The sequence below is a fragment of the Euleptes europaea genome, chromosome 6 (genome assembly GCF_029931775.1).
Source record: "Euleptes europaea isolate rEulEur1 chromosome 6, rEulEur1.hap1, whole genome shotgun sequence".
In the NCBI taxonomy this organism is placed as follows: Eukaryota; Metazoa; Chordata; class Lepidosauria; order Squamata; family Sphaerodactylidae; genus Euleptes; species Euleptes europaea.
In genome coordinates, this window is record NC_079317.1 from 27,699,910 (window position 1) to 27,717,404 (window position 17,495).

Here is a 17,495-nt window from a genome sequence, read left to right on the forward strand (position 1 = left end):
CCCTCCGACTCGATTTCCTCCCAGTTCCTCGTCAGGTGACCGCGTGTCACGTGGCCACGCCGGGCTGAGGGCGCCGCCGCCGCCGCCTTGGCGCTTTAAACCGGCTGCGAGACTTGGGATGACCGTCCCAGACGCCGACGCCTCGGTGCTGCCCTCCTGAAGAAGCGCGGCCGCGCGACGGCCTGCCGCCTTCCCCTCCGTCGCTCTGCCTCCCGGGATGCTTCGCCTGCTGCTGCCGTGCGCGGTGCTCTGGCTGCCCCCATGGAGCGCCGCAGCTTGGAGGCCGAGCGGCAGTTACCGGCTGACGGACGCCGTTGGGCTGGCCCGGGAGTTCGATGGCATCGGGGCCCTCAGCGGCGGAGGGGTGAGCGAGCGAGCGTGCGGCGGGCGGGGAGGGAGCGGTTGGGTGAGGCGGCCTGGGAGAGCCTCAGGGTGTCGTTTTCCCCTACGGATGTATCTCCGCGCTCCCTCCCGTCTGTTGATACAGATATATATGGAAAAGCAAACTGTATCTGAGCAGCGTTCTTAGTGTCTAGGTGTATGCGGGCCTACCTGTGTATATACATAGACCAGTGTATATAGGCACATGCACACACATCTGGGTACATACAAACACAGTGGGTAGACGTGTTAGTCTGTCTGCAGTAGTAGAAAAGGGCAAGAGTCCAGTAGCACCTTAAAGACTAACAGAAATATTTTCTGGTAGGGTATGAGCTTTTGTGAGCCACAGCTCACTTCTTCAGTATCTGCTGTCCTCTTCAGTATCTGAAGAAGTGAGCTATGGCTCACAAAAGCTCATACCCTACCAGAAAAATGAGCCACAGCTCACTTCTTCAGTGTCTGAATAAGTGAGCTGTGGCTCACTTTTCTTCAGTATCTGAAGAAGTGAGCTGTGGCTCACGAAAGCTCATATCCTACCAGGAAATATTTTTGTTAGTCTTTAAGGTGCTACTGAACTCTTGCCCATTTCTACTACTACATACAAACAGACATCTACACATGCATACCATACCTGTGTATATATACATAGACCAGTGTATATAGATACATGCACACACGTCTGTGGACATACAAACAGACATCTACACATGCATATCAAACCTGCGTAGATATACATTGACCAGTGTATATAGATACATGCATATCATACCTGTGTGTATATGCATAGACCGGTGTATATAGATACATGTGCACACATTGATGTACACATACATACAAACATCTATACATGCATATTGTTAGATGCCAACAAAGCTGGTCACATATGATATGCGTATGTGAATACATAAACCCACCTGTGTCTTGGTATTTTCACTATTTGTATATATGTGTGTGTGTTTATATTTATTTATACTTTGCTTTTCTTCCCAATGGGGAACTAAGGAAGTGAGCAGTATCATTCTCCCCTCCTTTGTTTTATCCTCACAACTGCACTCCTTTGAAGTAGGTTAGTCTGAGAGTAACTGACCCAGGATCACCCAGGGAACTGCCATGGCAGAGTGTGTGTGATGAACGTGTGCGTGTGTTTTTCTAAAATGTTTCATGTGCTTTGGGCTGCACATCTTTACACCAGTGTTTCTCCTTTCCTCGATAGAGGATTCAAGCAGTGGACATAAAATTAAGGTGTAGTAAATATTGTCGAAGGCTTTCACGGTCAGAGTTCATTGGTTCTTGTAGGTTATCCGGGCTGTGTGACCGTGGTCTTGGTATTTTCTTTCCTGACGTTTCGCCAGCAGCTGTGGCAGGCATCTTCAGAGGAGTAACACTGAAGGACAGTGTATCTCAGTGTCAAGTGTGTAGGAAGAGTAATATATAGTCAAAAAGTTTAAGAATGAATAAGTCTTGGCTTCCTGTCCTGAAAACCTCCAGACTAACAAAGACTACAGTCCACAATAGCCATGCAGATTAGCTTTGGAATTCACACATTAACAGATCACTTCAGGATACAATGGTTCCATATTAACATATCACACCCTCATTAGCACATTATCTTGATACTTACAGGACAATGATTAGCACATTACCTTTTGCAGGAAAATGATTCAGCTCAAACCCAACCCCTTTCTGACTATATATTAGTCAGAATATATAACCTACAAGAACCAATTAAGGTGTAGTGTTGTGTAGTGGTTAACGCACAAGACTAGGACTGGTTCCAGATCTGCTGTGAGGCTCGCTGGGTGACCCTGGGCCAGTCAGTTTTGCTCAGCCTAACTTGCCTCACAAGTGTGTACTATGCCCTATTTAGAGGAAAGATGGGATAAAAATATGATTCCTGGATTGCCTCCTTTAGAGGCCCAGACCAGACCCTTCGAGGGTTGCTGCAGCATGTCCTGCTGCCTTGTGGAGCAAGTTTTTTTTTGTAGTAGAATTTATTTTGCTTTAATGAGTGTCACATGATGGTTTGCCAGGTATCCCAGTTTTCAAAGCCTATAATGTTGGATTTGTGCCTGCCTGCAGTGTGTGGAGGATGTGTGCAGGTGGCTGAACTGCAGTAGGGAATGCTATGGCGGTCATGTGCCAAAGTGAGTAGGTCTCTGGAGAGATGGGATGTAAATTCCTTCATGACTCCCTGCAGGTGTATATCCTGCGTAGCCATCCTTGGGGTTTTAGAGAGCAGAGTTTCCTGGGGCAGGGTTGCTTTAACATCTGAGGATGACAGCAAAAGTGGAAGTTGTCCCACCATTGCAGCCATCCTTGGTGAAAGATGAAACAATCTGTAGTGTCTTCTTGTAGGTTCCTCTTGTCATTACCCTACCAGCCTCTTTCTGGAAGCTTTAAAAATGCAGCTTTTCAACATATTACAGTAACATGGTAATTCTTTAACCCCCAGGCTACCTCTCGGCTTCTGGTGAATTACGAGGAACCTTATCGCTCACAGATTTTAGATTATCTTTTTAAGGTAAGAATTGTTTTTTGCTGTTCAAGAAAATTCTAATCTAAAGAAATTTCCTATAATGATGATTCTTAGTATGCTGGTTGCTGTCCCTCCTGCAATGGTTCATAAAAGATACGAGTTATAGCTGTCAGTCAATATCTGGTAATAATTATTTATCATTGCATGCAGTTAATGGTTAATTTTATGATAGAAGTCAAACCTAACTGTTTGAGCTAGGAGATCTGTAGGACTGCAAACTTGTGGATTAGTACTTGGAAGGTTGTTTGAATGACCTTGTAAAAACTTTACAAGCTGCCCAGCTGTAATCAAGTAATATATGTTGCAGTGTTTTTGTTTTTTCTGCTAGGGATTTTCTGGATTGTATCATAATCAGAGCTGTGAAGCTTTGCTCTGTGAAATTGTGATTGCGTTTTCATTGCTGCCTAAGAATGTTGACTGAAGGCTCTAATGCAGTATAGAATGCTAGACTAAAGTTTAAAGAAACAACTTGTATTATGAGTCCATTAACACTCCATTTGTTCATTTCCCCTCCCTCCATTTAAGCAGCAGGGGCACTGAGAGAGGTCTCTGAGAACACTCCCAGCCTAGGCTCAGTGGCTGGAGAAGGGCTTCTTCTAGTTTCTGTTTCCTTTTGGGGAACCAGGAAGGAACTGAACAGTAGGGGGAAGTGGTGGAAAGCTCAGTATTGCTACTTTTAAAAAAAAGTCAGCGATATAGCTACAGCTCCTGGTGGATATTTTGGGGGCTGGTCTAAGATGGCTCGGTTCACAGTGATGAGTACATCTCATAGTTGGGGCATTCTTGTGGAGTTCTGTCACCCTACTTTTGTTCAGCCTTCTTTTCAATGTATGTATGAGGCTGTTACATCACTGTGTTCTAAAGTGGAATTAGGTATTGACCTGGATAGCCCTAGGCTAGCCCGATCTTGTCAGATCTCAGAAGCTGAGCAGGGCTGGCCCTGGTGAGTATTTGGATGGGAGACCTCCAAGGAACACCAGGATCGCGATGTGGAGGCAGGCACTGGCAAACCACCTCTGTTCGTCTCTTGCCTTGGAAACCCCATTGGGTTGCCATAAGTCAGCTGTGGCTTGACGGCATTCCTTTAACTCCTTTTTTTTGGTCCATCACGTCGCAGCCAATTTATGGCGACTTTGTAGAGTTTTCAAGACAAGAGACGTTCTGAGGTGGTTTGCCATTGCCTGCCTCTGTGTAGCGCACCTGGTATTCCTTGGTGGTCTCCCACCCAAATACTAACCAGGTCCACCCCTGCTTAGATCTGACAAGATTGAGCTAGCCTGGGCCATTCAGGTCAGGGGCCTTCAGCCATTGCCTTCCTTAAATCCCTAGGAAGGAGTGGGACAAAAAATGGAAATAATCAAGAAACTGAAAAATGAAGCTTTTCATGAGATGATAGCATTTCCTCATGATTACCAGAGGTAATCCCATCCGTGTTGACTTGAAATGAAACATGCTGTTTTGAATAATGATTAAAAACAGCTGGAAGGTGTAATATAGTTTGCTAATTATCCTGACTTGTCATCACCTCTGTGTAGGAGTTCAGTGAGCTATAAAATAGTGACTTTGCTGAGGAAGTTCCCATGTAATACGTGTTTTAAATTTAACATTGTAGAATATGACTCTTTCCCCAAGAGCGAGCATTGTGTCATGCTGATGAAATTACTGAATCATTGGTGAAATTAATCTTTCTTGCTTGTGGCAAATAATTGCTTGCTCCATAGCAAATAAGCAAGCCTCTCTATGATCTTGCAAGGCACTCAGGTTAATGCTGTGAGGTTCTTTCCAGCTTAAAGAAAGAGCCCTGTTGCACCTTTACTGCTGCCTCCCTCGCCCCAGGCCAAGAACAATTCCTGTGTGCCATCAGCTTAGTGTACTTTTTCCATATCAAAAGGATTACTAGAATCCTGTTGCTTCTGTCTTTCTGGTTTCCATCATGTTGATACTCCTGAAAACAACGCTCCTGAAAGAAAGCCAAGGCTGAGCTGTTCTAGGTTGACTTACTATTTTGTGGATAATGCATCCTGAGAACTGTTCAGAAAAAAGCCAAAAAGGTGTTGTATATAATAATTTCATTTAAACATGGTTTTGTCCCCATCCCTATGCATTAGGAAAGGTACCAAGGTTAAAACGTCCTTAAAATATCTGTGTATCGATAACAAAAAGTCTCATTCTGCTGTACTAGCAGTAACCACCTTTGATCAAATTTCATACTTCTTACCTGTTTCCTACAAATTGGTTTTAATTTGCCCCCCCCCCCAAAAAAAACAAAGGTTACTTGGGCAATAATCGGTACAGTACAGTTAATGTTTATTTTACATAGGCTGCGTACACTATATAAAACAATTCACAAATATGCTCAATGAAACAGTGAACGCTGGATATAATAGAAGCAAATGATAACATACCAGCTGCATAGATTTCAGTTGAATATAATTTACCCATAACAATAAACTAAATGTGTTAAGACTTTTTTTCACTCCTTTTCAAGGGTACTGGAAAACCGTGAATGGAGGTGTGGTATGGTTTTTTAGGAACAAAGCATTCCAAAGCTCTGTTTCTGTAGTTGAAAAACTCCTGTCCTTAGTGCCCACTTTGCTTACAGTCTGGGCATTCAGAGCACAGCATCTCCAGTATCCTTCAGGTACCCTGATCCTAAGCCATGTAGAGCCTTTGAACTAAGGAAGGAGCAATAAAAGGGCCGCACCAATCACAGAAAATAAAAACAACAACAACTGATCTTATACTGTTCTTTGAAAAATCACTGCAAGACTAAAAGATTCCCCTGAAGAAGCCTCTTGGTCAGAACACATAGGGAATTTTAACTGAATAATAAAATGTATTTTTGTCTACTTTGTGCAGTGGGCCTTTGAACTAAGTCTGAAAACAAATTGGTAGCCAGTGAGTATGACATATGAGCGGTGTTTTATACTCCCCAGGGCAGATATCCTCTTAACACCTTTAATGCCAAATTCTGAATCAAATGAAGTTTCCAGATGGTGGTATTGTTGTATGTGCCTCTTGCTTTACACAGTGTTACCATATCCCTTTAATAGTATCTAATTAGAAAGGGAGGTGTACATGAATCTAGGACATGTGTGGACTTTGTTCAAGATGGAAACAATAGAAGCTACCTTAATGTACATTCGAACAGTCTTGCAAACATGTCCGTTAAGAATGATTAGCCCAGCTACTTAACACCTATTTACATAAATCATTTGTGGCATGCTAATAGCCTAAAATAAGAATCGGAACCATCTGTTCCAACTTATAAATGCTTCCCTACTTGGTCACTTGAAGGTGAGACTTAACTGCCCTGTGGGGAGGCACAATGGGGGTGCCAGCATGAAGGGGAGGGGCCATGGCTCAATGGTAGAGCATCTGCTTGGCATGCGGAAGGTCCCAGGTTCAATCCCGGCATCTCCATTTAAAGGGACTAGGCAAGTAGGTGATGTGAAAGACCTCTGCCTGAGATCCTGGAGAGGCACTGCCAGTCTTAGATACTGATTTTGATGGACCAAGGGTCTGATTCAGTATAAGGCAGCTTCATGTGTTCAATGGAGAAAAATGTTCTGTCTCACTGACAAGAGACTTCATGTGTGGACATCGGAAGGCAGAGCTTTTCATGGCGTGGAGGTAAATAAGCCTCTGTTGCCCTGACCAGTATACCACAGGCTAGCCTGGTCTCTTCAGATCTTAGTAGTAGTTATGCAGGGTTAACCCTGGTTAGTATTTGGATGGGAGTCCAGTGTGGCTATGCAGAGGCAGGCAATGGCAAACCACCCCTGAATGTGTCTTGCCTTGAAAATCCTGTGGGGTCTCCATAAGTCAGGCAATAAAGTATTTGTTAAAGGGACAGGATACTTCCCCCCCCCTCCAGTCAGATGGCAACCCAACAAGCAGGTGGCTGTTTACCATAGTGAAAGTGTGTTCCTGATTTCCTTTTGCCTCCTTCTTATACTGTGCTCTAATTGGCTATCTTTTCAGTACCAATAGCAAAGGAGATTGAATTCTGTATGTATTGAATTCTGAGAGTAAGATATAGATTTGACAATTTGGAACCAGCGCTGGCTAGTGAATGGAGTCCCTCCTCTGCCATGAAACACAATAAGTAACTGTAGACCAGTCATTTTCTCTCAGCCTACCTTGCAAGATTGTGGCGCAGATGGGAGAGAAAATGGATACTTTTGGAAGAAGTGTGTGATAAAAAATGGGAGAGACAATTTCCAGTTTTTAAAACAATATATTTAGAATGATATAAGTGGAATCTTTTTTTTAAGTCCTGTACTTTCTTTGTTAAGCCCAGTATTAGTGAGCAATCGCAGCAAATGCTGATGCTAGATGAATTTTAAGATTTGGAAAAAGGACAATTTTGATGTACTGGAAAATCTGGTAAAGCATCATCAGGCGTTGAGTTATAAATGTTTTAAGGACAGACCATCATTCCATTTTTTCGGCAAATATAGTGCTAAGGAATCAGAGTGGTTTAAGAGCAAAAAATGGCCTTTTATAAGTAATTGCTAAGCAAACTATCTGGTGACTTAATTACTAAAATTATTCTTTGTCACTAAATCTAGAAAGTGTTTCTTCAAGTTACATTAAAAACATAATAGGGACTTACAGATCAATGTTGATTTAAAGAACAAAGGTGATTTGGAATTGTGCGGCACCTAAACTTATGTGTTTTTAAAAAGTCTTTAAAAGTTTGTTTCAATGGAATCTCACCCCATATAGGTTAGTCATTATATATTGAAATATGTAGGGCCAGTTTTGGCGGTGAGGCTTATCCATGGAGGATATTGTGCATATTTTTTGGTCATGTTCAGAAATGCAACATTTATTAGAAATTGGTAATTCAGTTTGTTAATGAAATGTTGGGGTGTAATATACCGCTTGATTCAAAAGTTATTATTTTGGGTTATTTACAAGAGCAGGGACATGTTTGCCCTTTTAGATGGTCTTGTGCTTGTGTACTTCTGCTAAATTGGCAATAGATGCAAAATGGAAAAAGTTAGACCTTTCTTCGGAGGGTGAATGGTTCCACCATGTGTGGAGTGCTGCATGATTAACTAAATTCACATATCCAAGGGCCCAGATAAAAAATGTCAATGCTCAGACACATTTATTGGGCGCTGGGTATTATTCCAATGTTTTGGAATAGTAAGGAGAGAGGATGCATTTTGTGAGTTATAATGTCTGTTTCTTTCTGTAGTTGGAAGTATGGAATGTGTTACATATAGGGTGTGTTGTATTTTGAAAAAATCTAATAAAAATGAAACGAATGCACTGTAGTGTATATGTAACAGAATTATATATTCTAGCCATTTTTTCTGTCTTTTTTTTTTTTAGCCAAACTTTGGTGCTGCTTTGCATATTCTCAAAGTCGAAATTGGTGGTGATGCACAGTCAACAGGTACGAATGAGCTCCTAAGCCATTTAAGGCGAAGGGCTTTTGACAAGATTAAAAATGTGTGTTTCATAGTTCTCTGATTATCAAGATGTTGCAATCAGCTTTGCATGATGACAATACCAACTTTATCCCTAGGTTTTCTGAAGTGATTTTTTAAAATTGTGAACTACTAACTAGAGGCGTAGTTCATGAGCTGAAAAACAGGGCACCTGTCTTCTAGCCTGTGAGGAAAAAATTACCATTGCCTAGAAGTGTTAGAATAGACCATGAAAAGGCATCTGGAATTGGCTAGAAGAAAAAGAAAAATGGTGGGAAGTGTTATCCTGCTTTCAACTCCAAGCTGTGCTGAATCAGCTGGCCGGCAGCAGCTGCTGGGAGAGGGCAGAGCTGGCAGCGACTTAGACAGGCGAGCATGCAAACAATGCAGCAATCAAAGAAGAGGCTGCTGGCTGAGGAGGGAGGCAGGCAGGCAAAGGACAGTGTGTGGCATGTTTTTCATTTACCGTATTTTCCGGCGTACAAGACGACTGGGCGTATAAGACGACCCCCCATTTTTACAGTTAAAATATAGAGTTTGGGATTGTCCCGTCCGCGGCCTGGGGCCGGCCCTTGGGACTGCGCCCCAACCCCGCGGCCGCCCCCAGTCCTCCTGGGGCGGCTCAACCCGAGTCCATGGCCTGGGGCCGGCCCTCGGGACTGCGCCCCAACCCCGCGGCCACCCCCGGTCCTCCTGGGACGGCTCAACCCCCGGGGAAACAACCCCACTTACCGGGGCGGGAGAAAAAGGGGGCGGGGCGGCCGGACGAGCTGGTAGCGCGCCGGGAGGCGGGGCTAGCGGGAGGAATGGGAGGAGGCCGGGGGCCAACCTCCCAGCATGGAGGAGCGTGTGCCGCCCCGGTCAGCGCAAACCCTGGAGGCGCGGTGGGGAGGGAGCTTCCCCGGGCAGTGGGAGCCCCGCAGCCAGAGACGCCAGCTGTAGCCAAGGCTCAGCCCCGGGCTCCGGCGGGAGGGCGGGAGCCCGAAGCAGCGGGACGTGGCTCTCGGGGGGAGTCGGCAAGGGGAGAAGGGAGCGGGGAAGAAGAGGGGGACGGGGGCGAGAGTAAGGGCCCTCGAGAAGGGCGAGGCTAAAGGCGAGGGGAGGACTGAGCCGACGGCCCGCGGAGGGCGGGGCTAAAGGAGGGTTTAGAGGGGAGGGAAGCCCATAAAGGCGGAAGCTGAAGCGGAGGCCGGGGAGGAAAGACGACACCCGGCGTATAATACGACCCCCGACTTTTGAGAAGATTTTCCTGGGTTAAAAAGTAGTCTTATACGCCGGAAAATATGGTACTGTGCTGAAGAAATAAATTTGTTTTAACTCTCATAGATGGAACGGAACCATCCCACATGCACTATGAAAACGATGAGAATTATTTCCGTGGCTATGAGTGGTGGCTAATGAAAGAAGCTAAAAAGAGGAACCCTAACATTAAATTAATTGGTAAGGACTCTGACATTTATTATCTCAGCCTTCTGTTCTTGTAACTCGAAATTACTCTTGTGTAAATGGGTTTTTTTTGTGGCTATGTGTGCTTAAGTCAAGGATTAACCCTTCCTGTCACTAAGAGAGGCTAACCCACTAACTATGCACAGTGCAGAGAAAATGTTTCTGATCCATAGGTACCATTGTTCTTCTAGGTCAGCGGTTCCCAAACTTTTTGGTGATGGAAATCCCCTCGGTTGCCGGTGGGACAGCATCCACACCTCCGAGAGGTTTATGGACTCTCTCAGAGAATATGGGAGTCAAAACCGCTCGCTCTTCACGGCTTGCAGGGGTGATCCTGCATCCCAGTCCGCTATTTAGGACTGGGGCGGAGTGCCTTATTGCACCCCAATTTGAACGTTTCTTGGATTCCCTCGGGGAGATCTACCGGAAGCTCCGATCCAAATTCATTTTAACCTTCTTCTGCAATTATTTCTGAATAACATCTCATTCTAATCAGACGGCTTTCCAATTCCTTTATTAGGTGCAATATTTGTCAGTTCAGCTTGACATTCTTGACTTGCTTGTAGCTCAATACTAAGACTTGCTTGTAAGCGAATAAGTTTTAAAAACAGAGTGTGTGATCAATATTATAAACTGTTAAGGTAGAATTGTCAAAGCATATATTTCAAATTTTTTAGGGAATGGATGCAACTGTTGTTGAACATATGAAGCTGTCTTTTACTGAGGCTATTTTCTAGTCTGGCAGGGGCTGTCTGGGTTCTTCGGCATATACAGGTTGCTTGTAGTTCTTGCTATTGGAGATCGTTTAAATGGAGATGCCAGTAATTAAACCTTGGAGCTTTTATATGCAAAGTATGTGTTTGACTACTGAACTGTAGCCTGTCCCTGAGGCTTGATTATAAACTGTTTGAACCTTGTTCTCAGGAGGTGTATGTTATTTGAGTAGCCTCCAGAGGTTTCATGTAGCCATGATGTTGTGTACAATACATGTTCAGTTAATGAAGGTGGTTGTTTATGTAAGGTAAAGGTAGTCCTCTGTGCAAGCACCGGCTCATTCCTGACCCATGGGGTGATGTCACATCCTGACATTTACTAGGTAGACTATGTTTACGGGATGGTTTGCCAGTGCCTTCCCCAGTCATCTTCCCTTTATCCCCAGCAAGCTGGGTACTTATTTTACCAACAGAAGGATGGAAGGCTAAGTCACCCTCGAGCCAGCTACCTGAAACCAACTTCCGTTGGGATTGAACTCAGGTCGTGAGCAGAGCTTGGACTGCAGTACTGCAGTTTACCACTCTGTGCCACGGGGCTGCTGGTTGTTTATGTAGGAAGCATTTATTCAGCATATTCTGCTTACCACAAGTTTTCCCCCCTTTCCCCTCTTCTCTCTGTTTACAGGGCTGCCATGGGCTTTTCCAGGATGGATTGGGAAGGGCGAGAACTGGCCCTATGATCATCCCGATGTCACTGCTTATTATATTGTCTCATGGATTATAGGTGCTAAAAGATTTCATGATTTGGATATTGACTACATTGGGGTTAGTAGAGTGGTTTGTTTTTTAAAAATTACCGCAATCTTTGCCTTCATATTTTGAATATGTTTCAAGTTTGAAATTTTGCTAAAGTAATCTGACTCAACAGTGTGTTTCGTATATTTTACTTGTAACTGACACGTTAAAAATGTTTGCTTTATCTATTAAGAATATGTATATGCTGCCTTTTGTACACAGGTTGTCTTACACAATATATATTAGCAGTAAAATCTCCAGGTCCTAAAAACTACTGTTCAGGAACATGGAAGCAACACAGACATATATCCTTAAAGGGTGTGGTTAAAAGGCATGCGTTAACACCCTGCCCCCGTGGGTGATTTATGGCTTCCTTTTGTGTCCAGTTTTGTTGCTAATTATGATTTGGTGTAAATTTAAGGTTTCCAACAACCTGGAGAAAAAGGGCCATTCCTTAAAAAGAGGCTTAATGGGATGTTGTTTATGAGGTGATGTTACTGAACCTCCATTCCCTGAAAGGATTCACCTGCCCATTTCCTACAGTAAGCATCTATTAAAAAGACAGGATGCTTTTTTCTCCAAGTTGTTGGCAATCCTGTGTAAATTCCAAGGTGGCGGCTGTCCAAACCAGAATCAGAAACTGTGGTTTGAAATGGGTTTCTGATTCTGCTTTTTTTTTGGGGGGGGGGGAAGCTTGTAATCATATCTTGCCAGTTTTTATGGTATGACAAACAATGATTTTGTTAAAAAAGGAGATTAAAAATGAATGTGGGATGGGAAAGGAGGAGTGTGCATGGTTTCAATCCATGATTTCGACGATCATCTGAACGTAACCACTGAGTAAGACAAGAATGTCTCTTGCCATGTCTTGACTATGCTGTCTAGAAGTAATCTAGCAAGAACTTGTGCAAACTTGCATGCACTTGAAGCAGTTCCCTAACAGACAGGGGAGTGTGTCAAGGATGCTGGGACTGAAACTCAGCCTTTTGAGCAATGAAAGAGTGTGTGTTCAGGCTTAGAACAAAACAGTGCAGCATCAATCCTTGTTTTTTTGCAGTCAATAAGAAACTTCTGCATTGGGCAAGAGTACTAGGAGCTAGACCTTATTCTTAAGCATCAACAGCAAAGCAGTGCCTTCTGCTTGCTGAATTTCTGGCTCGATCTTCAGGTTCTGTAGCATGTGTAGTTAGGCTTTGAATATCAGAGATTGGATTAGAGTGTGGTTATGACCGAATAGGATGATGACTTTTTTGCTACCAGCTCTTAAACAATTTTGTAATTCTTCTAAATTAACAGCTTCTGATTGTCTTGTAGATCTGGAATGAACGGACTTTTAACAGTAAATATATCAAGGTAGGCTAATTGATAAGATTTGCTTATTTGATAAATTATTAAACTATTACCTTGGATGTATAACTCAGCATGAAAGCTTGAGAAGTATAAAATTGTAAGCAAACAAAATTGAAATGCAGCTACTCAGCAGGAGTTTCAATGCTTAAATGTGTGCTAAAAATATGTTGGTATGTATAGACTTAACAATGATTCATTCTGGAATCCTTTTTTGAACTTCCATGGGAACCTTTTAATCTGTCTTTGACACTGTTTTGTGTCATTAAAAGGGGGCTTAAATAAAAAAAAAAATTTGGTTGTACCCCACCTTTCTCCCAAATGGAGACTCAAGGTGGCTTACATCATTCTCCTCTCCATTGTATCCTCACAACTCTGAGAGGTAGGTTAGGCTGAGAGAGTGTGACTGGCCTATGGTCACCCAGCGAGCTTCCATAGAATGAGTGTGGATTCAAACCCAGGTCACCCAGATACTAGTCCAACACTCTTAACCATTATACCACACCCACTCATTTTTCTGCTGGTTGAGCTTATTTAACGTTAAGTTGAAATTTTTCCTGTCCCAGATGTTTACCGCTTGCAACATGTTATGATATATCTTTGTTTCCTTTTGCTCTTGCAATAGCCATGTGAAATAATTAAGGCTGTAGTATCTTGTCCTAAACTATCCAGTGAACATCAGGCATGTCCAGGGAATTGAAATACTAAAATTAATGCTCCGTCCATTATGTAATACTGCTGGTAGATATATGGTCTGCTCTCCTGTGAGGTCTTTTGAGTGCAGCGTTAAACTTGAAAGGTTATTTCATTTTGGTAAACAGATCCTGAAAAGCAGTCCCACCTAGTCTTGGCACTATCTTCGTATTTGCAACTAATGTCTTGTTTGCTGTCAAATACTGTAACACATCTTCCTGATCAAGATATGTAGAAAATCTCTCCTGTCCAAGCATGTCCAATTCTTAGTATAAGTTTAATCCCCCTCCCCCCAATAGTATGTTCATTGAAGCAATGGCTCTCGTGAGGAGCTGCTTGGAGTGTTTTAGCTCCTGCCACTGAGGGTTGTGGGGAAGGGCATGTGATTCCTTCACTGGAGGGCATCAGGAGGCAATGTTGGAGGCGCTAGGGCTTGGTTGAGGGAGTGTGCAGGTGTGTAGCTATTGAATGGAGCAGAACCTGGCAGGGATGCAGGTAATGACATCACTTGCCAGTGTGGGTTCCGCTGTCTATTTAGTAGCTGCACCCAGCACAAGGTCTGGCAGCAATAGGCTGCAAGGCGAGCATTAATTTTTAATAGTTTTAACATGCAGCTCTGTATATTAACCCACGCCACAGACATTTTTAGTAAACATTCTTGGTTCTTCTGTGAAACGAGCCCTTACTTGATTTAACTAACTTAAGACCCATTTGGTTTGTCTGAGTTGCTTTGGGGCCAGCGCAGTGCCCCGTTGCAGTTTTTTATTGGCATGGAGCCATTGACAAAAGAAGTAGGTAGCTGCTTTGGTCCATAAGCGAAATCCAAGACCAAAAGCCGGATGGAGTTCTGGAGAATTTGTGAACTTGCACATTGTTTTGTTTAGAGTGGTCTTAATAAGAAGTATTATGTGGTCTTTGTTTTTGGATTCCTCAGCTGAATACTCTTGAGAATAATTATGGCAGTTTTTAGGTTGTTAGCTTGCTTCATTGGATTTAGGAAAATGAAAATAACATAGGAAGCTAGCTACAGAGAAGTGAGGTTCTTAGCAGGGCTGATGTACTCATGTGATGTGTTCTGCTAATAACCTTCATATTATGTGGAATGGATGTTTATAAGAGTGGTAATTTAAGCTTTAAAACAATAGCAGTTTGCTTTTACTGCTTCTGTATTAAAATCTCACTTCTTACTATGAGTTTGTGTTTCAGAAGAGTACTAGTACTAGAAACTACAGACTTTAAGGAAATATTTTAGAATTCCTAATTCAGGAACTGATACTGAGTAATTAGAAAGGTATAACCTTGCTTAGGATTGCAATGCTGCTTTTAAATATCCTGTGTTCATACTCTTCAGGCAATACTACTGTAGTTATTTTATAGAACACATTTGTTACATTATTTAGATTAGTTATGGTATGACTAAATGCTACCAAGCGCAGCATTCACATACAAGATTTTAAAAAAATTGAATATTGGGCATAAGTTCCAAAACAAAAGCTGATGGGTATAAAAGCTGATGGGTATCAAGCCTATCTCAATGTGGTGCTAGTTGGACACCCCCCCATCTAGCCTGTAATACTAATTCATAGTCCCCCCAATATATTTATAAAAATATTTATAGGTTCCCTTTCTGATCGTCTGGAAGTCATAGTCACTTACAACAAATGACCTGGTAGGTGGCCAATTATAACCCACCCTATCCTAGAATTGTGTGGAGTTAGTTGTAGTTTATTGAGTTTGCCCTAGTTACTGTTCTGGGCAGACTTGAAGGCACTTTCTTTATTATAGGGCTAAACTCTGGTATCAAAACAGGTTTTGAGATTAAGAACCGGTAAGACTTATGAAAAACAACTCTCAGGCAATTGGAAACCTTTGGTAGTTATATGAATGCTGTTGGTAATTATACTGTAGATTTAAGGGTTGCTGACATACTTCATGAATCTCTTCACTTAGAACGATCACCCACAGCCTCACTGTGATCTTCATTCAGTTAAAGTTCTTAAATCCCTTTGAAAACTAGTTATTTAGACAGATTAACCGCGTGTGCAATCCTGGTTTTCTAGCTATTTTACATAAAAGCCAGATTGCCAGTGGCCTCTTCCTTACTATTTGACTTGTAAGATTAATGATATGCTACTTGGTTGATGGAAGTTATACTCCAGGTATATTATTTGTTACCAAGGTACTGCGCCAAACAATGGACAGAGTGGGTATAAAGAACATTGGCATCATCGCTGCGGATGGAAATTGGGACATTGTGAAGTCAATGGTAGTTGATCCTTATCTTAATGATGCTGTTGCAATAGTAGGGTAAGTGTGGAAACGTAGGGAAACAATATTTCTTCAGGCCTATAATCAAAGCTGTCTTGAGCTGCCAAGAAATGTTTTAAGCAGCTTTTCAAAAGTATTTTGCATTACCTTTACAATGATGCTACATAGCGCTATCTCCCTCATTAAATCTGTAATTCATTAATTGAAATCCCATATTATTTTAAAGGTATATTGATACAAAATTAGCAGGTAATCACTCTGCCCCTTAAAAGTGAGATCGAGTGGGGCTCTGCTGCCTTCTGTAAATGTGCCTTTTCAAATTGACATTGTATAATAATTTGTAATCTATATACTAACAGCAAAGGCAGCCAAATCTAAGGATGCTTAAATCCAGTGACTGGATCTGTGAACAGGCAAGACAGATCTTTCTACAAACCTGAAACTGGCTCCAGGTTTGTGGAAAATTGTGAAATATTTTTTTAAAAATACATTAGGTTTTTTTTAAACTGAAAAATGATAAAAGGAGCCCTTGTAGCTGTAAGCTATGGGTTCCTTCAGTGGCTGTTGCTAGGCAACCACAGCATTCCAAGGCTTGGTTGTGTCAGTAAAAACAAGGGGAAGGGGGCGGAGTCCTTTACAGGCCTGTTTTGGCCTTTGAGGGAAGGCACCTTGGGGCCAGGCCTGACTAGGGTTGCCAGCACCAGGCTGGGAAATTCCTGGGGATTTTGTGATAGAGTCTGGGGGGTGGGGCAGGATTGCATGACTCTGCTAGGCCTGCCTGCTTGCTACTGTTCAACAGCAACCACCTTATGAAAGCCAGTGTGGTGCAGCAGTCAGAGTAGGGTCCAGAAGACCCAGGTTCAAATTCTCATCATCCTATGGATGCTCACTGGGTGATTTTGGTCCAGTCACATACTTTCAGCCTAACCTACCTCACTGGGTTATTATGTGGCTAAAAAGGAAGAGAATGATGTGATCTGCTTTGGTCCCCACTGTGGAGAAAGGTGCAGTATAAATGAAGTATATAAACAATATAGCTGAATATGGGAGGTAGATAAAAGGTAGGTTGGTGAGTGGCTGAGAAGAGAATGGGACTCTGTCTCTGAAATGTTGCTAAATAGGTCCTGAAGCCTGAAGCCAAAAAACAAAGAATTGATTGCTTTTCCAGGGTTCTGACAAACGGGTAGGAGAGGCTTGATGGGTAGTTAGGTCCCGAGAGAATGCCTGGGCTATTCCCTTGAATACTGATAGATTAGAGGGATGGGTGCAGATAGGGTGAGTAATGGTCTGCTCTGAGCGCTTGATTAAATCACCTTAGGGCAGTGGTTCTCAACCTGGGGGTCGGGACCCCCAAGGGGGTCGCGAAGTGTTTTCTGGGGGGTCGCCGCCACTGTCCTGGGACAGCCCACATCCCGGGCTGTCCAGGACTAACCCAGACGCCCTGTAACCCTGATCCGTCTGCGAGGGCAGGGAAGACCTCAAGCAGAGAGGTGAGGAACTGGCCGACCGATAGCCAGAAGGAGCCGGGCTGCAGAGACGCTGTGGCGTGCCGCCACACACCTGCTGTAGCCCTGCTGCCCAGCTGAGAGGCGGGTGGGCCAGCCCTGGGCGCGATCGCACCTGCGCCGGGCAGATGATGTGGCAGGATGTGTGGGAGACCGAGGAAGCTCCCCTGGCTCAGCCAGTTCAGGTCTCGGAGGAGAAGAGGGCAGTCCCCCTTGAGGCCGCTACAGCCACGTTGTTTTTACTTTTAGCCGTGCTCGGGTGGGGCGGGAGCTTCAGCCTGGAATCCAAGTGTGCATTTCTGTAGTATGGCTTTGCTTTTCTGCCCTGAGTCATCAGTTCCGCTCTGGCAAGGCCAAGGGGGAGAGA

The 17,495-nt window shown here is 43.4% G+C and overlaps 1 protein-coding gene across 1 annotated transcript in view; it reads left to right on the forward strand.

Moving 5' to 3' along the window:
* Positions 1 to 217: 217 nt before the first annotated feature.
* Positions 218 to 17,495, forward strand: part of GALC (galactosylceramidase) — a 34,955-nt gene continuing 17,677 nt past the window's right edge. The window contains exons 1-6 of the mRNA XM_056851840.1: positions 218 to 406; positions 2,834 to 2,902; positions 8,264 to 8,327; positions 9,688 to 9,801; positions 11,206 to 11,345; positions 12,630 to 12,668. Of these exons, the coding sequence (XP_056707818.1) occupies positions 218 to 406; positions 2,834 to 2,902; positions 8,264 to 8,327; positions 9,688 to 9,801; positions 11,206 to 11,345; positions 12,630 to 12,668 (615 nt within the window). The remainder of the gene's footprint in view (positions 407 to 2,833; positions 2,903 to 8,263; positions 8,328 to 9,687; positions 9,802 to 11,205; positions 11,346 to 12,629; positions 12,669 to 17,495) is intronic.